This window comes from Phycodurus eques, chromosome 2 (genome assembly GCF_024500275.1).
Source record: "Phycodurus eques isolate BA_2022a chromosome 2, UOR_Pequ_1.1, whole genome shotgun sequence".
Classification (NCBI taxonomy): Eukaryota; Metazoa; Chordata; class Actinopteri; order Syngnathiformes; family Syngnathidae; genus Phycodurus; species Phycodurus eques.
This window is the reverse complement of record NC_084526.1, coordinates 35,560,643-35,585,307: the sequence shown is the minus strand read 5'-3', so window position 1 is coordinate 35,585,307 and position 24,665 is coordinate 35,560,643. Positions and strand designations below refer to the sequence as shown.

Below are 24,665 nucleotides of genomic sequence, written 5' to 3'. Positions count from 1 at the left end.
GCTTTTCACTAGTGCCATTCACTGGAGGCTTCTCAGGAAAACCTTTGTGAGGCAGGAAGTTGCTCTGGACAGTGTCCTCTCTGTAAGGATGCTTGGCTGAGGAACAGCGTTTCACAAGTATTAATAAAGGAATTATTAGGGTGTTTTTTTACACAAAACTATTTGCACTACACCGCAGGATGTGTGTTGTACCTTCAGTTGAGGGCTTGGGAAGTGTGGCTGGTGGCAGAGAGGGTGTCAACTGGGGTACTGGTTCATATCGTTTCTCTGCTGCACTTGGTTTCTCCATTGATTCAGTTCTGTAAACACAGGAAGAAAACTATCACAAACATTGAACGTGGAAAGGATATTTGGGTTTAAGGAATGTACAGTGGATTCAACAACCCCTCCGACAAAAGGCCTTCTATAGATTTGACCTTATAAGGACCCATCTAATGAACATTGGCACTTATTCCATAGTTCTGGACTTAAAAACGATTTCTGCAGAAAAAAATTCCCACCAAAATAGACTCAGTAGTCATTTCAGGCTTGTTTTCTGATGACAAGTTTGATTTACGGACAGATTGTGGCCGCCCACATTTAGGTAGAAAACCTGCGTAAGCCTGCTGACGTCAACAAGAGAAGACAAGGACATTCATTTTAGTTCAACCAATAATTAACCAGGTATGTTCTGTCCCTCATTTATGAGAAAATTCTCCTGTAACGCAAATTAATCTGTCTTGAAAACTGCCTTTGCTCTTTTTTTGCCAGTAGATGTCAATGTTGCTATTATTATACCCGTCTGTGCATTTCATTGTGTATACCAGTGCCATCTAGCGTAATTGGGAGTTGCTACAGCACAACTCAAGGTCTAAAAACGACGATTTATCTCTCTCGGCACCATTTATCATTGGGGAGCCTTGGCAAATCAATCTTTTCACAAAATGAAAAAAAAAAAGAATGGTCTTCAGTAAAGAAAGGGTACAACAAAAGTGTCCTTTTATTGCTATAACCATTTAGAATAGATGTTTAGCTCACTGTCTAGGTTACATACTTTACACTAACTGAGGGCAGAAGGAAACATCCCATTGAGATTAAGAAACACTTTTTCAAGGGTGTGCTGACCAAGAGGCAGCAGTAAACAAAATAATGTTACATACATGCATACAGTGCTGTGAAAACGTATTGCCCCCCTTCTCAAATTATTATATTTTGGCAGTTTCCCCACTTTAAAATCATCTAACAAATGTAAATAGATAAATGTAACCCAAGTGAATTTAAAATGCTGTTTTTAAATGGTGATTTATTAAGGGAAAAAAATATATAATTTTACCCATGTGAAAAAGTCATGACCACCTAAACCTAATACTGGTTGAGCCATCCTCACCAGAGATCAAGTGTTTTCTATAACTGGCAATGAGTCTTTCACATCTCTGTGGAGATATTTTGGCCCACCCTTCCTTGCAGAATTGTTTGAATTCAGCAAAAATGGAGGGTTTTCGAGCATGAACCCCCTTTTTAAGGTCACGCTACTGAATTTCAATCGGATTAGTCGGGACTTTTACTAGGCCACTTCAAAACCTGTTTTTTTAAAGCCATTTAGAAGTTGAGTTGGTGGTGTGCTTTGGATCGTTATACTGCTGCAGAACACAAGTGTACTTCCAACGGATGGCTGAACATTCTCCTTAAGGATTTTTTTGTTAAACAGCAGAATTCATGGTTCCATCAATCACAGCAAGTTGTCCAGGTCCTGAAGAAGAGAAACTGCCCAAGACCATCACACTACCACCACCACGTTTGACTGTTGGCATGATGTTCTTTTTCTGAAATGCTGTTATACAGACACCTTCCAAAAAGCTAAACTCTCATCTCATCAGTCCATATAATATTCTCCCAAAAGTCTTGGGAATCATTCAGATGTTTTTTTGCAAATGTAATCTGAGCATTTGTGTTCTTTTTGATCCGAAGTGGTTTTTGCCTTGGAACTCTACCATGGATGCCATTTTTGCCCAGTCTCTTCGTTATTGTTGTGCCATGAACACTGACCTTAACTGAGGAAAAGGAGGCTTGCAGTTCTTTGGAAGTTTTCCTGAGTTCCTTTGCGGCCTCCTGGGTTGAGTCATTACTGTTCTTTTAGGGTTATATTTGTAGTCTGGCCACTCCAGGGACGGTTAATCACTGTTCCATGTTTTTCTCCATGTGAGGATAATGGCTCTCCCTATGATTCGCTGGAATTCTTAAGCTTTAGAAATGACTTTTGCAACCCTTTTCAAACTGGTAGATGTCAATTACTTTATTTTGCAACTGTTCTGGAATTTGTTAGTTGTTTGATGATATTAAACATTACAGTGGGGAAACACAACAAAAATATAAGAATTTGAGAAGGGGGCCAATACTTTTTCACGGCTTTGTAGAGATGACACAAAAGTTTACACATTCTGAAAAATAAGTGCATATTGTTGAATATGTCTCAAAAAGACTCAGTTTGGATTAAAACGTGCTCAAAGAAATTAAATCAGTTAGCGTTGAGTCTTCCTGAAGCATATTACAGGAAAATGGAATATATATTTTAAAAAATATAAATAAAAAAGGGACAGAAAACAACAAATCATGTGACCGAAGAGAATAGTATTCAGCATTTCTCAGAGTAATTAATGTGTAAATGTATGAAGGCAGTAGTCCCAATATTGCCTGATAAATCCAAGTGTAACGATGACTGGCCCTTCGAATGGCGAGAGCAGGACATCCTACTCAAGAGTATAATTTACAGTGGTGAGTGCACATCTTACAGTTAGTAATTAATCTCAAAGCGTCGCAATCAGTAATCAATCATTCGAAGACCTTGAACAGCATCTTGATTCATGTACAAAAGATCCCCATAATCCAACACTTATAAAAAAATAATAATATAGCAGCAACAAGATGCTTTTTACATTAAAGAAAAACACAGCTTATTTCTAAAATTAGAAGCCAATTTTAGCCTTAGCTTCTTCACAAGAGTTTCTATATGTGGCTTGAAAGTGAATGAATCATCAATTAGGACATCTAAGTAATTATACATATGGACCACTTCTATTTCATTGCCCTCAACTGTGTGTGTGTGTGTGTGTGTGTGTGTGTGTGTGTGTGTGTAGGTGTATGTGTATGTGTGAATGCACGTAAACGTGAGTGACGGTTTGATATTGGGGCAATACAAACACAAACACACACACACACACCATTGCGCCCACCATCGTAATTTTGATGCGAAGAGCGAGAAAAGGTGACAAGATTTTGCAACTGTTAAAATAGCAAAGCTGTGGGTGACTGACCAGGGGTGGGGGGGCATTGTATAATCACCAATCACCTCCCAATCGCTTTCTTCCACTTATTGAGAAATCAGCGGTATGCGTGAACAGACTGAGTAAATAGCACAAACAATAAAAACTAAAAAAAAAAAAAAAAAAATTTGCAATTTACTGCACGGTGTTTTCTCAAGTTATAAGTGAGCTGAAATATCCACATTTGGGCAGACGGTGCCAGATAAATACTACAATAAATGAAAGCTTTTGTTTTTGTTCATCTAAATGTAAACACGAGTCACGCGCCGTTGCCTTCATGGTAACACTGACCTTCCAAAATATGGTCGCAACGTAGGCATGACCATCAACCGTGCTGGGTTATCTAGTGTTAATACCTACTGTATGCCCGGGAAGCCCAATAGAAGACATTGTGTGAGGTCATGTGACTTTCTTGTGTCATTTGATTGGTGAAATAGACTTAAACGTCACTAGTGCTTAAATTGGATTGGCGCAAACAGCGACCAATGTGGAAGTCGAAGTCGTAGTCTTGTGCACAAAATAGTTGATAAATGCGCACAAAATAGTTGATAAATGAGCATCGAGATCATTGTAACGGGGTAAAAGAACCGCAGCAGCAGAAGCAGCGGAAGTGTTTTTTCTGGTCTCGTCAACTCCTGTGACGTATCCAATGCACATCCTGACCGCACAGGCGGAACATCAGGCCAATGGACTCACATGAGTCCGCCGCAGAGTAATATTCAGAAATTACATCTGTGTGTGGATGGGGGATGCGTGGAATGGATCTAGCTGCCAGCGTTCAAGGAGTACGAAACAGCCTATGACGACAGCAACAGCGACCACCCGCCCCACACGAAAAACTCATCTGATCTATACGATTCACGTAAATGGCCTATTTTGAGTTCAAAACGGCAAATTTTGATGAAAGGGGACTGATTTGCATGTATGATTACAGGAAGCGAACCAGCTGCAGTGCCAAGCACGTAGAGTCCCCCGCCACTCCTAACTTAACTCAGTTAACTTCTTTGTCCACAATTATTTAGATGTGTAGCTCTTTCTAAAACAAATAAGGATGCAACTGTTAAGAGTCATGTCCACCATTCATATAAGACAGAGTCAGCGTCCCGATTTACTTCGTATTGCCACGGGAGTTCTTCATTAAAATAATTTTGAAAATGTTTGTCGGAACTTTTCAAAGTAGTTGTAATTTTATGTGCAGTATTGCATGTTTTGAAAACAATTCAACGGTTACTAAAAATAAAAAATATTTATTAATATTAAATAAATTTTTAAAATTCAAATCACAGATTGTTTTACCCCTTAATCCAACCCCCATGTATGGTAAAAAAAATAAATGATGCTGTTACGTTAATCGAAGTACAGCATTTATGAAAAGTTTAAAAAAATAAAAATTAAAAAAAACACAGAATCGATGTAAACACACAGAGACCCTTTCCAAAAAATGTGATTATCCTTGTTAAGTTTATTTCCATAATTCCATTCAAAAAGTTAAACTTTCGTAGATTATAGATTCAGGGCCCACAGTTTAAACAATTTAAATTATTGATTTGTTTATTTTTACATAATTAGGGTTTCCAGCTCATAAAAGCCACAAAATCAGGAATCAGGAACAAAGTCAAGAAATCATTTACTTCTCATTTTTTGTCGAAAAAAGAAGAATAAATTAGGGTCACATTAAATAAATCAAAATATGGTACTTTCAAAACGATACGTTAATCTTCAATATTTGGTTGGGAATCCCTTTGCTTTAATCACTGCCTCGATGCGCCGTGGCATTGAGGCATTAATCCTGTGGCATTGCCTGGGAGTTATGGAAGACCAGATTTCCTTGATGCTTGCAGTCAGTTCTTCTTTGTCTTTGGGTCTGGTGCCCCTCATTTTCCTCGATATCATCCCATAGATTCTCAATGGGGTTTAGATCCGGCTGGCACTGTGACGGCATGGGCATCAAACCAGGTTTTGGTACTTCTGGCAGTATGGACAGGAACCAGGTCCTGCTGGAAGATTAAATCTGCATCTCCATAGAGATCCTCAGCAGAAGGAATCATTCAGTCCTCTCAAACATTCTGGTAGACTGTTGCGGTGACCTTGGATTTAAGAAAGCAGAGTTTACCAACACCTGCCCTGGACATTGCACCCCAAATCATGACTGACTGTGGATATTTTACACATGAGCTCAACCATCTTGGGTTCTATTCTTCACCTGTCTTCCTCCAAACCCTTGGACCTCGATTCCCGAATGAAAGGCACACTTTACTTTCATCAGGGAAAAAAAGGAGCTTGGACCACTGGCCAACAGTCCAGTCCTTCTCCTTGGCCCAGTTGAGACGCTTCTGAGCCTGAGCCAACGTAGGAAGTGGCTTGAGCCCAGGAACCCAACAGTTGTAGCCCATCTCCCGGATGCGTCGGAATGTGGTAGTTTGTGAAGCGGTGACTCCCACCTCATTCCACTCTGATAATCCGCTGAAGCCCGCGGTCATTTCTTTTGCTGGTGCATCATCAAGAGGAAAATGAGGGGCACCAGACCCAAAGACAAAGAAGAACTGACAGCAAGCATCAAAGAAATCTGGGCTTCCATAACTCCCAGGCAATGCCACGGCGCATCGAGGCAGTAATTACAGCAAAGGGATTGAAAGTGTAACTTTTTGAAAGGAATTATGGAAATAAATAAACTTTTCCATGATATTAAAATTTTTTGAAAAGGGTCTGTACATATCTGATGTTATGCTTAGCTTTCATCTGAACATGTTTCCATTATGTCTTAAAATTATATAGATGACCTCTTTAGTCAGCCACTGATTGCTGCAAATAAACTTAAAATACAGAATAAAATATTTTGCAGATACAACTTGAGTCACTTTCAATCTTCATTAAATACAACACTACACTATGCCAATTAAGTAAGACTACATCATGCATGGTCCAGTGCTACCAATGGAAAAGTAGAGCCCTGTAAGTGTTTGATTTTACATGAATTTCTTGATGATTTTCTTTTTATTTTCGATTGTATTTTGTCATTGAAAAATTTTAATTTATTGTAAGTTATTCAGTCAGTGTTTGTTTACCCTTATGCCCGCCTTCCTCGGATACGGCCAGCCACCAGATACTCACCACCGCAAATACATTCTGTTTCTATGGGGAAACACCGCATGGTATCGATCTGCTGGTAACCCTCTGACATTCATGTGCATGGAATGCAGAGTTCCCCTAAGAGCACAGGAGAATCCACTACAAGTGTCTTTGTTCACATAGCCTCGTGAGCCACAGACGGTTACATCCCAGTGGCTAACGCTAACACATGCTAATTTATTTGCAGGAGGAAGTCGGCAGTTTGAAGCCATTTCATTCTCCAGATTCCCACACAGTCGCGCATACACACACACACAGAACCCACCCTCCACACATAATGGCATTTTTAACTTGTCGAAAGACAGGCAGTCATTGGCTGACCCTGTACTGGCCTTTAAGATGCCATATGAACGCTGTTGCAGATTTTGTTTGTTTGTTTTTTTAATGTACCGCGACAAAAAAATAAAAAACTGGTACCGTGCTATTTTTGTCATCAAAATACCTCGTTCCGCTACTGGTATCGGTACTTTACAGTTCATAGTATCGTACAGTACATTCCTTTTCCCACATGGGCTACGTGGTGAATTTGGTTTCCAGTTCCGTCGCTGACCCCACACCAAGACATGGCGGCCTATCAATTTTGGCCATATAAAAAGGGGCGTTCCCAGGGCATTTTTTTATTTTCTTATCGCTCCAAAATTGATTGATATTATTGGAATGACTACCAGTTTCATTTAGTTGAGTAGGGGGAAAAAAGAACAACTTGTGAAATATAGGCCATCTGGACACTATAGGTCCTTTTTAAAAAAAAAACAACAACATTGAAATGCCAAGAAAGAGTGACAACAAAACCACACGAAAATCTGACTTTTACTGGAGTTCCAACATTACCAAAAGTAACTACAACGGATCAATCTTTTTTTGCACATTTTTAAATGATTAAAAATCCTGAAATCCCAGTCTAATTTGTATACACCACATTTTCTTCAATTTGTCGATTTCTGTATGAATTGCGAGTAAATCTGGTGCCATGGGTGACTGCTTTAGAACAAACCATGTCAAAATCATAATGCACTTTTGAGAATTACCTGGAGAAGTTGTGCGTTGGTTGTGCTTGAGCTTGTGGTTTGGCGGGGCCAGTCTGGAGCCTGTCAAAGTAAGAGAGCTGTTTCCTGTAGTAGTCCTCATCCTCATCTGGGTCATAATTGTTGGAACGCACAATGTCATCAGCCACTGTGGACAGAGGTTTCTGAGGCTCTGGGACTCTAGGTGGATAAACAATGCCACTCGTCAGTTGCAGTGCAAGGAAGACATGGTCGTGCAAGGAGCAATAAAATAAAATCAAAATTAGTCAAATTGGGCATGACAATTAAACAACAAACGTCGTTCTAGAATTAACCTGAAATCTCAGAGTGCCAAAGAGTGAAAAACAAAAACAAAAGCTTACCTAAACCTGTTTTCTGAGTCCAGGTTGCTCAAAGAATTCGCTTTTGGGATGATTCCCCCTGCTTTCAAGGGCAAATCTGTGACCTATGTTAACAAAAGGACAAATGTGTGACTAGTACATCAGGTACATTTTCCCATACTAGTACTGAGATTATTTAACTTGAATTATTAATCAATGGAAAGCCAAAAAGTTTACCTTGTTCCCAGATGGATCTGCTGTATCTCTGGCCCGGTCAACGGAAACAGAACGTTTGTTCTCAAACATCTTGACCCTTGTTAGGACCGACTGTGGTTGCATGGCAGGATCATCTTCGTGTAACTTATTTCTGGCAGTGTCAGGCTTTGAAGTGTCTACAGGGGAAAGTGAGGAGACCTCTGCTTTGGGAGGTGATGTGGGGCTGGTGTCAGAGTTTACAGGAGTAGTGTCATACTGCTGAGGTTTGTAGCCTTTTACGTGCGGTGTTGGTCCCTGGCTGTAGGCAGGCCACTGGCCACTGGGAGAGCGGCCAGCCGAAGAGTGAGAGGTTAGTTGAGAATCATGGTTGTAGTGCAGGTCATGTCCTGGAGAAAGGGGTGGGGGATCATCGTAGCGGACAGGCCCCTGAACTGTGGGTTTACCATAGCGAGGCCGTCCGTCGAATCCCTGCTGAGGTGGAAGCTCATCGAAGCGGAGTGGATGGGTATGCTGAGACTCGAGGCTATCGCTGTATGGGAGGCGTGGATCATAGTCCTGGGAGTTGGCAGTAGAGTCTGTCTGGCCGTAAGGGTTCCACTGTTGCTGGTCGTAGTGAGGCACACTGTTCTCAAACGGCGGCTGAGAGTCATAATTTCGGTACTTTGGTTCTAGATAACCACCTCCACTGTTGCCATCATATCGACTGGGTGGGTGGTCGTAATCTCTGTACGGCTGCTGGTCAGGGTGATATCCCTGCTGAGGGTTGTAAATTCCAGGTTTCATAGCAGAACCAGGTCTCCCTGTGCTATCTGGGCTGTATGGATCCTTTTGAAACATCTACAAATACACAACACATTAAAAGGTTAGCAGCGTCACAGAATCCACCAATATATTACACACTTCAATACAAGATGTGAAAGGCTGAAGTAACTAAAAATATTAAAACAATTATGTGAAATTAATTACAGAAGAGGAAACGAGGGGGAAAGACCTGCAATAGAGAAACTGAGAGGGAGGGATTACTGATCAGATATATATGAAAACAGAAATCACAATGACAGCATACTTTCAAATTAAACAATTAAAATTATATTGCAGAAAAAAAAATACACTACAAAACAATGGGATACATTTTTGCCTGGAGCATTTTCTGACATCCAGATGTTTGGAAATTTAACAAGATATGCACTGTATAAGCCATTGGTACAGACCAATCTGATGTGACTGATCAAATTTAGGAAAATGACACCCACTGTCTTACAATAACATAACTAGCACATTGCATAAACATACTTTAAAACATGGTATTAAAGAAGTAACCATTCATTTTCCAGCCAAATCTTAAGTCTTTCACCAAAGCTTTTATTACAGGATTCTTTCTTTGATCACTAGAGACTTAGATGTGACGGTTGGAAAATCAACGGCTACTTTTACAAAAACAAAGGCTCTGTTTCATCAGCTTTTGGAAAATACAGCACAGAGATCTAGTTCTAGTGGCCATGCAAATAAATTAAACCAATGGTTCTCAACTGTTGTCATTCCTGGGACCCACATTTTCCTATTTTTACAAAGTTGTGACCCACTAAAGAACAATAAAGATTTCTTTTTTTGTTTAGAAATAGCCTCCGAAAACATGTGGACAGTATATTTTTAAATGCTGTCTCAAATTCGTTTGACATACCGCCCAAGGCATATTGCTAGCCATGATGCCTGTTAGTCAGAGGCTGAGCTCCACTGTCCAATACTTATGGAGTAAACTAGTGACTAGAGCACAAGTGAGTAACATTTCCTGTCCCTTACCTATCGTGCTCCATGTGGGGATTCTGAACAGTACAGAAAAAAATCTGAATAAGAATACAGGTAATTTAGCTGTTCGTGATCCACCCAAATTAGGTCCGTGACCCACTTTTGGGTCCCAACCCATCAGTTGAGAATCACTGGATTAAACAACAGTGAGAGATGCCAGACATTCACTGCTCCAGCTAATACTTCCACACTCACTGTTGCTTACCAACACGTGCTCACACATGCACAAATGTAAACACGCACACACACAAAATTCTATGTCTTCTGGGCAGCATTGTGGTCAGCAGACATGCAGGGGGCGAAAAGTAGAGACGGATAAGCGTGGCAGCAGAAGTAGGCAGGTAGAAATGCAGCAGCAGCACAGGCGGTCAGTTGGGTCATATCGAGCTGAGCTGGGCCCGGTCATGGAGCATCCAGTGGCAGGTCAGTTGGATACCTTTGGTTCTGAACTGTCCAGTCCAGACTGTCTTGGTTCTGATGTGACACTCTCAGGGGCTAGCTCAGGCGTGGGCCTCTTTAGTGAGCCAGCCTCTGGGTTGGGACTTGGTAGGCTGTGGAGAGCTCCAGGAGCCTCGCCAGGGCTCAGGCCCTCTACAGTTTTTACAGCAGGGGTCACTGTCTCAGCCAGGGGGTCAGAGAGCTGGGGGTTGCTAGGGGTGGCAGTGGCTTCTGCTTTCTGTGAAGTGGTTCAAAAATGTTTAATAACACGTGCTGACACTACTGTGCAGTGCAAACAAGTGTTAGTGTTGTCATGGCCTCTCTATAATAGTCTGCTCCTTGCTTGTGCTTTACAGTTCACACTGATTCAAACAGCCAATCACCTTGCCTCCACACTTACTCGGAGCTGTTGATCAACTAACAGCATGCCAAGTTAGGAATTAGGACACATTTTCAATGTTAGAATACACTAATTTGGCTTTAATTCTATGGTAACAATACAGTAATGTATCCTTCTCCCTTTTTATTATTAACAGATACTGTATCGACAAACATTTAGATTTGGAAATCGAATTGTGATAAATACATTTTTACAACATTATTGGATTTACACGTTTTTTTCAACATGCACACAACACTTTCTGGTATCAACACAGTCCCAATCACAAGTGTAACAAGAGTAGGAAGTGCATATAGGTGAGTACTGTTACAGACAATTGGACAAATATGTGATTGTTTTCTCAGTGAAAGCAGCAACTGTCACACAGATGAGACAAGTCTTGGTAATACAGAATACAAGAGGAAAAGTGAGTATTAAGTTCTAATATAAGGTTCTAAAATGCAACACACAGATTAGTCAACACACACACGAAAGGGTTAAATACATAAATACTGTAGTAGTAGATTTTGTATAATATTTTTATAGTGTGATGATAAATACCTTACCAGCAAGTTTTGACTTTCACACTGATATTGCATTGGAACAATAAAGCTACACAATAACTGTAAAAATAAACATGAGCCTTCAATAGCGCCTCCAGAACACCCTTCTAACGCACACCACGTCCTCCAGACAACAGGGGAGACGCACGGCTCTCAGAAACGCTACCTGCTGCGGCGCTGGTGTCTTGAAACCAGCCGGGTCGATGCGGTTCAGGGGGTCAGACTGCAATGCGTGTTGGTAACCAGCGTAGCCAGGTGCTTCCTGGATGACAGGCGGGTCCTCTCGGACAGGCTCAGATGAGCGGGTGATGGCAGGCCCCGTAGGAGGACCCACATCGTCATTCAGGGTTTCGTCCAACTCCTGGTCGGTGTAGGCTCCACCCTCCGTGTCAGTGTCCTCGTAGTCAGAGGTGTGGCGGCTGTCGGTGCTGTACATGGAATACTCACTGCCTGGTGCAGACAGATAGGACAGACGGTCGTCATGGATATCCAGATCGTCCTCTGCTGCTCCATCAGCCTGTAACACAAAGTGGCAGCAAAGAGTTTTCACTCAGCAATATGAACAAAGATTCATTTAAGGTCGATGTTAAATTTCTTTCAAGCAGTGCAATTCAGATAATCAGTGCATCAGCTATGTAAACCACATAATGCAGGGTAGCCCACCAACTAAACCTTCCCACTCTATTGCCAATGTTGCGTAGAGTCGATTCTTTCAACTGCGCCATGGTGGATGATCAATACAAGATCACCTCACAGCAACAAGGTCCTGAACTGTACTACTTGGTGAAAAAACTTTGTGTGCTTTACCTTGCCCTCTGAAACCCACACAAGTTGGTTTTGCTGCTGCTGGATTATTTCCTTCAGTGCTCCAAACCATCCATCATTCATGTTGTTCAAGTTAATCGTTGCTGAACACAAAGAGTAGCAGGGACAAATGAGATTTCAAATTTTTTTTTTTTTAAACGGAGAACTAACATCATCTGCAGCCTTATTTTTGCATGTGTGTTTGTTGAGGGGATTATATAAAGTAGAACTGCAATATTTTTTATCATTTACAGATGCTTCAAAAGCATGGCTCCAGCATGGGCCTTGGCAGGAAAAGCAAATGTAGAGGAAGTCTAAATCTGGATGAAACAGCAGCATAGCTGCTGCATGACGTCGCCTCTGTACAATACCAGTTAGATTGAGTGCAGTGAGGCCAACACTGCAGACCATGAAATGTGTCTTTACGATTGTAAAATGTTATAATTTTCCCTCCTTTAAAACAACTTGTTCATTCTCCCCCGGGCGACTTACTGGTGAAGAGATGGTGATTGTTCTTCCTCAATTTTAGGGCTCGTTCATAGAGCTTCCTGGCACTCTTCCGAGACTCAGGACAGAGTCTGGTCCTCATGTTCTTGACGCCTTGCTTTGTGTCAGGGTTGAGAAACACTACAATTGGATACCACTGTGCGTAGTTCAAGCGGTCCACTGCATTCGGGGTGATGTCCAGCACCGCATGTTTGTCCTTATGCAAACATTAAGCGTCAAAACATATTGTTTTCAAAGCATGTATCTTGTGTACACTACTTGAGGGTTTGCCGTGCTCTGAAAATTACATCCAATCAGACCAAGTTTGTGCACTCCACCAGAGGGTAGCATTGAGCCGCTCATAATAAAGCAACATGCTACAAAAGTTAAAAGAATTATACTTATTGTGATTTTAGATCAAAGGGTTCTCTCACCCGGTCAATAATCTGTTTGATGGTGTGCAGGCGAATGATGCCAGAGCTTTTCTGGTCAGTTCCAGCATCCCTTGGTTCACTTTCTGTGGAAGACAGAGAGACACTGTAACTGCATCACATCAACACGAAAGATAAACAGTCAAGACAAGCAGTGCCCAAATTAGTCTTCCTTGTGGCATGCGGTTGTCGACTCCCATAAAAAGAACTGTAAAATACAGAATAATAATCTCTGTACAGGAGAAGACAAGTGTTTATGAAAACAGATGCCAAGACAAAATGAGGATGGCAGCCAATTCATGCACTAGCCATTAGGAATTTTGGATAGATCAATGGAAATGACAGATGGTTTGGAGTGAATGTGTGCGTGCAAATGCAAACAAAGTGAATCAAGTTGCCAGAAGTCTGTTTTGTGAGAAACACTGACATGAAATATAGGAACAGGAGGGTCATTTGGCATTTATGACAATTCACAGTCACTGTAAAATGCAGGGATTTAAGCATGGATGTGTAGAGGGGATTATGATTCATACAACTATCAGAAATGATGTCCAGCCTGGAAACACAAGAGTACTCAAAGGGTAGTTTTCGCATGAGGATGCTAAGGATAGTGACTCATAGAACTCCAAAATACACAGTATATAAAACTTTCAGATTTTTAATTAATTACTGGGCTCCAGTAGGGTCTTCTTTGACTATTACAGTACAAACAGTACTGCCATGCAACAAGTCAGATACTCAACCATATGCAGCAATATCATGTAAAGCTATAGGTTTCTATAGCTTTACATTAAATAAAATGCTCAAGTTGCTGACAGTATACAGTAAGTCATTGTGCAGGGATTTTTTTGTCTCACTCAATGGGACACAAGATAAAATTTTGTTTTGTTTTTGGATTGTGCCAAAGATTGTTGTCAATTCAATAGTGTCAGCTTTATCTTAAAAACACATGAAGATTGGTGGATAAATACTGGCAGTTTAGAAAAGATGCCTCTTTCTTTACTCAAAAATATCACACACTGAAGTTAGAATCTTCTGATTTCAGTGTGTATTGTGGGACTACAACGATCCAAATATTATGGCGCCTTTTGATGGTGTGAAAATCTTAAGACAGTAACCAAAGCAACATAAGATGTGCAAAAAGTCGATTTTTTTTTTTTTTTAATGTTGATGTGCTGTCATCCTGCTTAAAAAAAAAGTCAATCAGTCTAATCTAAATGTTTTTACTCAAGTGACTCGAGAAACGTCATCACTTAGTGGAGAATTTGCAGTGAAACTGATGAACCATTTGACTGGCATGTCCCAAGGCATAGTGAGTCATTCAACTACTGTTTCACATGAGAATGCCACTCAAAAAGAAACATTTTTACATCACTCTTAACACAACTTGAGTAATAATACAACAGCTGTAAATCCATCCAACTCTTTTCTCTACTGCTTATTCTGTGTTGTGCCACACTGTAGCTAAATTCTGAGAGTAAAGGTAGAAAACTGATGGATATTAATTAAAATATTTTTTACTTACAGCATTAGTCATGATTAATAATGGGAACTCAGTCCCATGAGACTACTTAAAGAACCTTTAGAAAAATACCTCATACAGTACTCATATTTGTAAGAACAGGTACTAATACTAATGGCTGTGAGTTAGTATGTTACATTTCATTAGTGGCACCTCTCCCATGTTCAGTCAAGCCATTACTGTTTTGCGAGTTATTAAATCAAGTGGTATTACCCAACATATCTAAAAGCAAGCAAGCCATTTACCAAATGCTTGCTGATTAATTATCTGCCATTCTTTAAATCAAATAAAACAAATGCAAGTTGATGCACTGAATGACATACTTTCTCCTCCTTGTTGTTGCTGTGTTTCTGAAAAGAAAACACAGTTACAAAAAGATCACTAGAGTTACGAAGACAAATCAAGAAATGGAATCATTTCTTATGTTTGGTCTGAGTAGGTTTGGTTCTATCTTTGCTTACTTGGAATTCATAGTACGCACATTTTTATGTAACAAAGTAAAGAGCAGTACACAGTAAAAACTAAATAAAAGAGTTGAGGATGCTTACTTATCGCTGGTGTCAGGCCGAAACTGCCTATATCCAAATTTGGTCAATTTCATGTTTTTCCACAAATCGTTACTATTGGTCAGTCCCCACGTGGGTATGTTATTTATTTATTTACTTACTTACGTATGTATATATGTATTTATTGGCTGGCAGACAGAGTGTTAAAAATGTGTTGCTCTCTTTGACAATGCAATGTTAATGGCTCAACAAATCTGCCGTCTTTTTGGTTTCACGAAAAGTGATTGTTTTGGAGATGCAAAGTTTCTGCCCGACACCAACGTTATGTTGCTTTAATTGTTGAAGAATGACACGTAAACATGAGAAAAACAATGAACAGAAAATGCCACAGGAACAAGACCCGACAATGTGCATCATCAATGATCATTGCACTGCAAGGTTCAAACATGCGCAAAAGAAGAAACTTTGTACAGAATTTAACTCTCCTTCCAGTCAGTATTATATAAGTGTATGAAATAATTATTGTTCTAATTCAAAAGACAAGCCTAACAAAGAATGTACAGTAAGTGTAATGTTATAGTGTGACAATCTTTCTCCTCCACTGTTCTTTTAACTCAAAAAGCCATTTAACTTAAGTTAAAAAACCTAACATTTTTATGAAACTTCACATCTCTTGCAACCATTTAACCCTAATTAATGGACTTAAATCAACTAATTACAGTGTTGTTTAAAGAACTACACCATTCAGTCAACCTTGGCAATGTGAGAGATCTGTAAACAGGGCCAATGAACCAACACTGATTTCAACATCTGTTACATGCAGGCTGATTCATAAAATACATTTTAGCACATTAAGAGGAGCAAAAGGGGACTGGTTGTTGACTACTTACTTGCTAATTCAAAGACATCAGGCTCTTCTCTGGCCAGCTTTTCTCTTGCCACGTCTGCTATTGGCCCAAAGATGACCACAGGCCTCAGGAACCCAGCTGTTTGTAAAAAAAGACCATGTCAAGGTGAGCTACAGTTCTGGGCATATTAGCAATATCAAACAAGCTGACAATTTCTAAAGGTCTAATGTGGAAATCTATGCCACTGACTAATATGATGAACTCTAAACTCATCATTTTGTAAAACATTTAGGTACGAATAAAAAAAGCGACCAACATAAAAAGGAAGGAATATTCTTCAGGTTGAAACATCACTACTAGTTCACAGACCTGTACAATGTTAATCTTGATATTCTCAATTTGTCAATGCCTTGACCTTTGCTCACCTTCCCTAAGCACCACCCTCTCATAGGCGGGGAACTTAGTCTGAACCGGTTGTGCTGATAGGTCATCCCTGCTCTTCCGCAAATTCCTCTTTGAGCTTCGCAAGCCACGGAATCGCCAGAAATCCGCTCTATCACCCCCTGGTGTTTTGGGGAGGGTGTACTGCACACTGGACAGCTGCTCAGCCCTGTAGCAAAGAGCAGTAGGATATGTTGTCATGACTTCAAAAGTAGTGTTCAGTCTCAAGTTACAAATTAATGTAATGATTTACACATCTAAAAAAAATATATTGTAAAGTAAAATTAAGATGAACATTTTTAAAATTTAACAATATTTAATTACATTATATTACACCCGGTTCAGAAAATGGATGGATGGCTAGATGGGATATTATGTTCATGCTTTACTAAAGCACCTCCATATCAATATATGCTGGTGTCACTAATGTGTGAAATTATGAATACATATGACCTACTTCACATTCATACTGGTAAAAAAAGTCCCAAGACTACAAAAGGAAGTGGCATAATTTGCTGCAAGGTTTTGGATGTTTTGTTGTTGCCGCCACAAACTTATGTCCTTTGGTGTGACCTGAGACTTACCTGTTCTTGTTGGGTATGATGCCCCTCTCCACCTCCTGATGGTTCTTGCCAATGCGAATAGCAAGCCAGGATCCTAATTTGCCATTGTAGAGGGTGTCTACCACTCGGAACACCTCGCCCTTGTTAAAGCTCAAGCCATATGGTGACTCTTTTTCATATTCAAAATGTGTGCGAATGTAGAAGGAGTCGCCCACATCTGACTCCACTATTCTCCGATACACTTTTGATATAAAAAAATAAAACCAATTGTTACAATGACATTGTGAAATTATTTTAGTATGCAGATGGCCGATGTGTTTCAAGTACTAACAACTCACCATCTTTCTTCTTCTGAGCGAGGATTGTAACTTCCTCTCCTCTCGGGAGATCAAGCAGAAACAACACCGCCTCTTCCCTAATTATGTTGGCAAAGTCCACATTGTTCACCTACAGGTACAAAAAAATTAAGCGGTTCATAATCTTCCTTCACTTCTAAAATATTTCATTTGCTTATTATGTTCTTAACTGGACATTGCACTGACAACTGGAAAATCATTTGAGTCAGTCAGCAAATTCTCTCAGACACCTAATGTTTTTTTTTCTCCTAGATCAGTGCTTTCCAACCTTTATGGAGGCAAGCCACATATTTTACATTTGAAAAATCTCACGGCACACCAATTAATTACTGTATCTACTTCCTGCCATCTAATACAAGAGCATTTATTTGTTCTGTCTGTCACTATGCCTCAAAACCACGCGATCACCAGTGACACCGTGGCACATGTGTATTTCAAACACCTTGCTACTTCGTGCAATTTTAATCATTCAAAGTGCCCCGAAAGCTGTGAAACTAATAAATATATCTATTATTATGGTGCTAAAAGGGCTACATAGATGAACAAAGATACATTATTTCTTGTGAATAAAGAATGATAATTTCCCATGGCACACCTGAAAACCCCTCACAGCACACTAATGTTCCACGGCACACTGGTTGGGAATCACTGACCTAGAGTAGATAGAGAAAATTCTACAGAACCCGGAGAAAATGTTTAGGAAGAATGAGCATTAAGTACAAAAATATAAATTTATATAAACCTTTGGACAATTTTGCATTAGCACTAAATTAAAAACCTGTTTGTCATCAGAAGCTATCCAATAATCCCCTATGACAAAGCTGCCTCCCCCTCATGTCCTGCTGCCCTCCCAAACACAATAAGTGCATGTTTATTGACTCTGGTTGAAGGGCAGCGGGGGAAGTGGAATCACAGGGGCTTAATCACAGAACTTCAGAACGACACCTTTATCCTTCCCTGAAACAGAGCGACTTGATGTCTTTATCTCCATCAGAACACCAGGAACAAAAAGCAAGAATTCAAAGATGGAGAACAATGTCCTGGAAGTCTGAACATGTTTGTGCAGCACAATAGGAAGAACATTTAATAAAAGAGATAAACAATTACATGAGCTTCGATACTAGTTTGTCTTTTACTTAAAACTACCATGACGAGAGATATTTTTTATTTAAATAATAACAAAATCAATTATTGTAAATTACTATGCACAACCTCAAGCCATCAATTTTCTATACCGCTTATCCTCATTAGGGTCACGAGTGTGCTGGAGCCTATCCCAGCTGAATTCTGGCGAGAGGCGGGTAAACCCTGGACCAGAGGTGGACCAAGTCATTGCTTTGCAAGTCACATGTAGGTCAAGCCTCTGCCCTCAAGTCTAGAGTCAAGTCAGACCAGAGTCGCAAGTCTGACACTTTGAGTTTTGAGTCCTTTCGAGTCATTTTAACAACAAAGTAATAACATATTTTAGTATAATTAATATTTCCATTTATATATTTAATTAATATTTATCCATCCATTTACGTCCGCTTATCTGGGGTTCGGCTTGTGGGGACAGCAGCTTTAAGCAAAGAAGCCCAGCCTTCTCTCTCCCTAGCCACTTCGTCCCACTCATCCAGGGAGATCCAGTAGCGTTCAAAGGGCAGTCGAGAGACATAGTCTCTCCAGCGTGTCCTGGGTCATCCCCGGGCCTTCCTGTCAGTGGGACGTGCCCAGAACACCTCTCCAGGGAGGCGTCCAGGGGGCATCCTAAACAGATGCCCCAGCCACCTCATCTGCGTCCTTTCGATGTGGAGGAGCACCGGGTTGACTCTGAGCCCCTCCTGGATAACCGAGATTCTCACCCTCTCTCTAAGGGAGAGCCCAGACACCCAGCAGAAGAAACTAATTTCGGCCTCTTGTATCTGAAATCTTGTTCTTTCGTCCACAGGTGAGGGTAGGAATGGAGACTGACCAGTAAATAGAGAGCTTTGCCTTTTCGCTCAGCTCCTTCTTCTCCACGACAAGATCGATACAGTCCACATCACTGCAGACACTGCACCGATCCGACTGTCGAGCTCCCGCTCTTTTTTCCCCATCACTCGTGAACAAAATCAGAATTTGTTTTAATGGCCAAATATGGTACAAGACAAGGAATTTGTCTACAAAAATCAGACACACAATGCTGAGATCACCAAACCGAAACCCCTCCAACACCTTGGCTGCACCGAGAAATTCTGTCCATAAAGGTAATGAACAGAATAGGTGATAAAAGGCAGCCTCAGCCAACTCTCACTGTAAACGAAACTGATTTACTGCAGTCAATGCGGACCAAACTCTGACAGCGTAGAGGGATCGAACAGCCCGTATTAAAGGTTTGGGTACCCCACACTACTGGAGCATCCTCCACAGGACCCCCTGGGGGATGCGGTCGAAGGCCTTTTCAAATCCATATTTATTTATTAAAACAAATTTGATAAACAAGTTCATTAAACCTTTATAAGAAAACTTGAGGGCTGATCAACATTTTTACACCTTCAAAGCTGATCGTCAATAGTGGGGGAGGGGCTTAGTTTATGCCCCGTCAAAACTGATCGATAGTACATTTTCAGTTATAGTACGTTTTCAGTTGTTAAAATGCTATGCTTTGACTTACTTTTTCTCACTTTATTTCTAAAGTAAGATTAAACAGAACTGTCACAAATGAGAATTTGCATCCAGGAGAAAGTAGAACAAATATATTTCTGCTTGGTGAAAGAGCAATTATGAATACACAAGAGAAAAATGAGACATTTCACTTAATGAACGACCAATTGGTTTCCTCTTACATAACAGTATTTTTCTCAAATTGACACTGTGCATATAGCCTCAAACTGCATTTTCTCGTCACCAAATATTTCTAGTGAGGAAATTTCAAACAGGAATAAAAATAAATAATGTATTTTTATTTCTTGTATCAAAAACATAAGGCATTAATTAAAAAAAGAGGACTATAAGTGTCATCTTGTTATAAAGGCAGTTTTACCCAACTGTGGTATCTCAGTTGGAACACTAGGGGGCACTGTGTAAAAATACTGTTTTATATAAAAGAGAGATGGAGAAAAGAACACGAAGAAAAATGTTGCTTTATGTCAAATCTGTGCTCGATGTGTGCTGATCGGTAAATAAAGTGAATAAAAAAGATGTACAAGACTAATTCTTGAGAACACTACACTGACTAAACCAGACTGTAATGAACAGGAAGCCCAGACAGCGCACGGCCGACCTGCTGTGAAATGAAATATTTGCGTAATCGCTTACAAAGCTAGCTGCTAATGCCAACAAAAACCATCATATATGACGTCAAGCCCCGCGATTCCAAACAGTGCAATGTGGAGTGTTTTGTTTGCAATAATTAACGTTAATATCCTTATTGTGACGTTAACTGTTGTTGTCTTTTCTGTGTATGTTACCAGCACTTTGTGGAATGTGTACGTTAATTAACTGTCAAATTTACCGTTGATTTATGTTGCACTGTGCGTGTGTTTTTTTTGTTTTTGTTTTTAAATGAACCCATTACATGAGGGACTGTGGGAAAGAGTGACCTCCAGGTCAATTCATCCACATGAACGTGCCGTGCCCATCAGGGCATTACCTGTAAAAAGAAAATAAGCCTAAAGAAAGCTTTAGTGTTAGCATTGTGGAACATTTCCATGAATGATATTCGTTAAGAACAGTAACTTTATCATTTTGTCACTCATAAATTATTGTATACTCTAAATATGATGCAATTAAAGCGATGGAGAGAGATGCGGAGCATTCGCTTCTTGGTGCTTTCATACTTCATAGGAGACAACCCAGAAGGACACTGCTGTTGAAAAAAAGTCAAAAAAAGTGAGACTGGAGTTTGCCAAACTGTATGTTGATAAGCCACAAAGCTTCTGGGAGAATGTTCTATGGACTGATGAGACAAAACTGGAACTTTTGGGCAAAGCACATCAGCTCTATGTTCACAGATGGAAAAAAATGAAAGCACTCTCCCTTCTGTGAAATAAAGAGGAGGCTGTGTTAGGTTGGTCGCCTCGGTTACATGATCTCTAGTATTGTCTATCTTTTTGTGTTTTTCGTTCGTCTTTCGAGACATTACGCGACTCACTTACACAAGGGAAGACTTGCTAAACATTAGGCGGTCTACCCCGGACTTTCTTTCACCAACTTTAACAAATCCGCTCAGTTCTTTCTCTGAGTTACTTATCAGAGGGACGGCCGCCGTGTACTACGCCATCGGGGGAAACGAGCCTTAAGAGAGGATTCCAAATGCCGCTCCTGTCGATTCACCTCGTAAATCTATCCTACCTACCCAACAAAATGGATGAGCTTCATCTTCTCACAAAGACCAGTAAAGACTTCAGACATTCCGCTGCCCTGTGCTTCATGGAGACATGGCTTTGTGAACGCGTCCCTGATGGCGCCGTAATGCCAACTACACCGGGCAGACCGCGTCACGGAGTTATTGGGGATAACAAAAACAAAATGAGGCAGGATATGCTTCTATAGCAACGGAAAATGGTGTACAGACGTCACAGAGCTTAGCACACACTGCAGCCCGGACTTGGAGTCGCTGTTTGTGAACTGTAAGTCATTTTACTCGCCGCGCAAGTTCACCTCTTTCATCCTCGCCGGTGTCTACATTCCTCCTCAAGCTAACACGAATGCCGCACTGCTCCTGAACAAGTAAATGAACTCAGAAAAAAAAGCACCCAGATTCTCCCCTCATTATTGTTGGGGACTTTAACAAAGCTAAACTCAACCATGAACTCCCGAATTACAAGCAGTACATCGACTACCAGGGAAAACAACATCCTAGACCACTGCTATACTACACTAAATAACGCCTATCCTGCTATCACCCGTGCAGCTCTGGGCTCGTCTAACCACTGCTTAATTCACTCAATACGAACATACAGGCAAAAACTAAAATGTGCGAAGCCTATGATGAAAACAGTGAAAAAGTGGACCAATGAAGCAAAGCTCGAACAGACTGCACAAATTGGAGTGTCTTTGACCTATATCAGTTTCTTTGAAAATGTGTGTACCCTCATTTCGCATGTTCAATAACAACAAGCCGTGGTTCACTGCTAAATTTAAGCAACTTCGCCAGACAAAAGAGGTCACCTATCGATGTGGGGATAGAGCCCTGTATAATTGCGATCGAAACCAGCTGACTGCAGAAATTAATGTCGAAGATAAATTACGCAGTAAAGCTAGAAAAACAGTTTAGCGTAAACGACTAAATCAGTCTGGCGTGGATGACAATCGCTAACCAACTACAAGCCACCATCACCCCAACCACAGAGCAATAAAGGGCTAACTGACGACTTTCATACCTTCTACTGATTTGAAAAGAACATCCCAGAAAAACTTTGATGGCAGGGGGACCTACATGGGGATCCTGTTCGTGGACTTCAGCTGTGCGTTCAACACTATCATCCCCGAACTCCTCTCCTCCAAGCTTCTCCAGCTCAGCGGCTCAAGTGAAATCTGCCAGTGGATTTACAGCTTCCTGACGGGCAGTACACAGCAGGTGAGGGGACACCACCTGATCCGCACGCACCACCAGCACCGGGGCGTCCCAAGGATGTGTCCTCTCTCTGTTGCTCTTCTCTCTCTATACGAACGACTGCACATCACCGCACCCGGCTGTCAAACTCCTGAAGTTTGCAGATGACACCACAGGCATCGACCTCATCAAAAACGGTGACGAGTCTGCGTATCTACAGGAAATGGAGCAGCTGGACCTGTGGTGCTGCCGACACAACCTGGAGCTGAACACGCGTAGAAATTATCGTGGACTTCAGGAGGCAACCTTTGCCACAGCTGCCCCTCACGCTGTCCAACTGCCCTGTGTCAACCGTCGTGACCTTCAAGTTCACAGTCTCTCAGGACCTGAAGTGGGAGACCAACCTCAACTCCATCCTCAAAAAGCAGAGGTTGTACTTTCTGCGGCTTCTGAGGAAACACGGCCTGCCACAGGAGCTGTTGAGGCAGTTCTACACAGCAGTCATCAAATCAGTCATGTGTTCATCCATCACAGTATGGTTTGGTACTGCCACAAAAAGGACAAATTCCAATTGCAACTGCAGAGTCTTCAGTCAACCTACCAACCATGTTTTGGGGATGTGGGAGGAAAACGGAGCACCCGGAGAAAACCCATGCAGGCACGAGGAGAACATGAAAGCTCCACACAGGCGGGGCCGGGATTTGAATCCCAGTCCTCAGAAATGTGAGGCAGATTTCACTCTTGTCAAAAAATAAATAAAATAAAAAAAAGAGAAACGTATCAGCATTACCACATTACTGGTAACCTTTCATTGCTCAGTGACTCTCCGTACTGTGTTTTTACGTCTCAAAAGTATTTTCTGTCAAATGGATGTCTGGTGTCGTACTAGAGCGGCTCCAGCTACCGGGGTCAAATTCCTTGTGTGTTTTTGCCATACTTGGCAAATAAAGATGATTCTGATTATTTGCTGCATCTGGCACAGTGTGTCTTGAATTTGGTCAGGGTACAATGACATCTCAAGACTAGCAAAGTATTCTCGAGAGAAATGTGCTGCCCAATTTCAGAAAGCTTAGCCTCAGTTGCTGGTGTTTCAACAGAATAGTGACCCAAAACACACATCTAAAAACACCCAAGAAAGAGCAAAATACTGTTCTATTCTGAAGTGGCTTTCTATGATCCCTGATCTAAATCCTATTGAGCATCTGTGGAAGGATCAAACCTGCAACAACTGTAGCAGTTTGCTCCAGAGTGAGCCAGACATCTCATTGAAAGTTACAAATGCATGACTGCAAAACCATTGGAGGATCCTGCATTGAGGTCCATTTTACTAGAGTCCAGCAGCTTCAAATACTTGATTTCTGCTCATGATTGGCATTTTAACAGCTGCTCCCTTAATATGATGCATTTGCCTGACAGACACCTTTCCCTAATACATCTTTATCGGAACAAACCTCTGAGAATGTTTGAATAGTTTTACAATTGCTTGATTTGAAGAAATGTACAGTGTGAAAAATATTTTAAAACCTGCGTGCATAATAATTTTGAACAATGTGTACATATTGTAGATTGTCCAAACAGTGGATTGGAGGCTGAAATCAAAAGCGTCATCCAGTCAAATGGCACTCAGTGAAACAGAAGAACTGTTCAAGAGGTCAGGCAGCAAGAACGACGACTATTGTTTGTTCACACTGGACACAATGGGAGTCTTAACACTAGGCACAGCTTGGTAATGACTCACAGACTGACAGATAAAGTACATTGTACTGTATTCCCAGTACTATCAGGGTGTTGGGAGTCCAGTGGATTCATTAAAGTTTGTGTAGGCTGCTACCTCTTGCTAACCACCAGCTGTTCCTCCCACTATGATATGATTTGGAAAAGGAATTTAACTAATGGTACTTTCCAAAGACCTGAGATGTGCATGACAGTACAACTTAAAAGCTATGTTAAAAAATAAATTATGGCTCTATGTGAGCGAGTCCTCCTTAGGTCAGAGACAGGTGCCATTTTCAATATGT

General features: G+C 40.9%; 1 protein-coding gene across 14 annotated transcripts in view; it reads right to left on the bottom strand.

The window, feature by feature from the left end:
- tjp1a (tight junction protein 1a) overlaps positions 1–24,665 on the bottom strand; it is a 193,187-nt gene that overhangs the window by 24,724 nt on the left and 143,798 nt on the right. For 6 of the 14 annotated variants that reach the window (XM_061670482.1, XM_061670488.1, XM_061670484.1 and 3 more), the window contains 15 exons: positions 17,115–17,223; positions 16,798–17,017; positions 16,198–16,382; positions 15,815–15,910; positions 14,742–14,768; positions 12,900–12,982; positions 12,472–12,682; positions 11,983–12,083; positions 11,342–11,692; positions 10,232–10,471; positions 8,011–8,826; positions 7,816–7,898; positions 7,457–7,633; positions 193–299; positions 1–96 (listed from right to left, as the gene is read on the bottom strand). The exon at positions 1–96 is cut by the window's left edge and continues 164 nt beyond it. In XM_061670482.1, the coding sequence (XP_061526466.1) occupies positions 1–96; positions 193–299; positions 7,457–7,633; positions 7,816–7,898; positions 8,011–8,826; positions 10,232–10,471; positions 11,342–11,692; positions 11,983–12,083; positions 12,472–12,682; positions 12,900–12,982; positions 14,742–14,768; positions 15,815–15,910; positions 16,198–16,382; positions 16,798–17,017; positions 17,115–17,223 (2,902 nt within the window). The remainder of the gene's footprint in view (positions 97–192; positions 300–7,456; positions 7,634–7,815; positions 7,899–8,010; positions 8,827–10,231; positions 10,472–11,341; positions 11,693–11,982; positions 12,084–12,471; positions 12,683–12,899; positions 12,983–14,741; positions 14,769–15,814; positions 15,911–16,197; positions 16,383–16,797; positions 17,018–17,114; positions 17,224–24,665) is intronic. The other 8 variants (XM_061670485.1, XM_061670486.1, XM_061670496.1 and 5 more) reach the window with 3 other exon arrangements.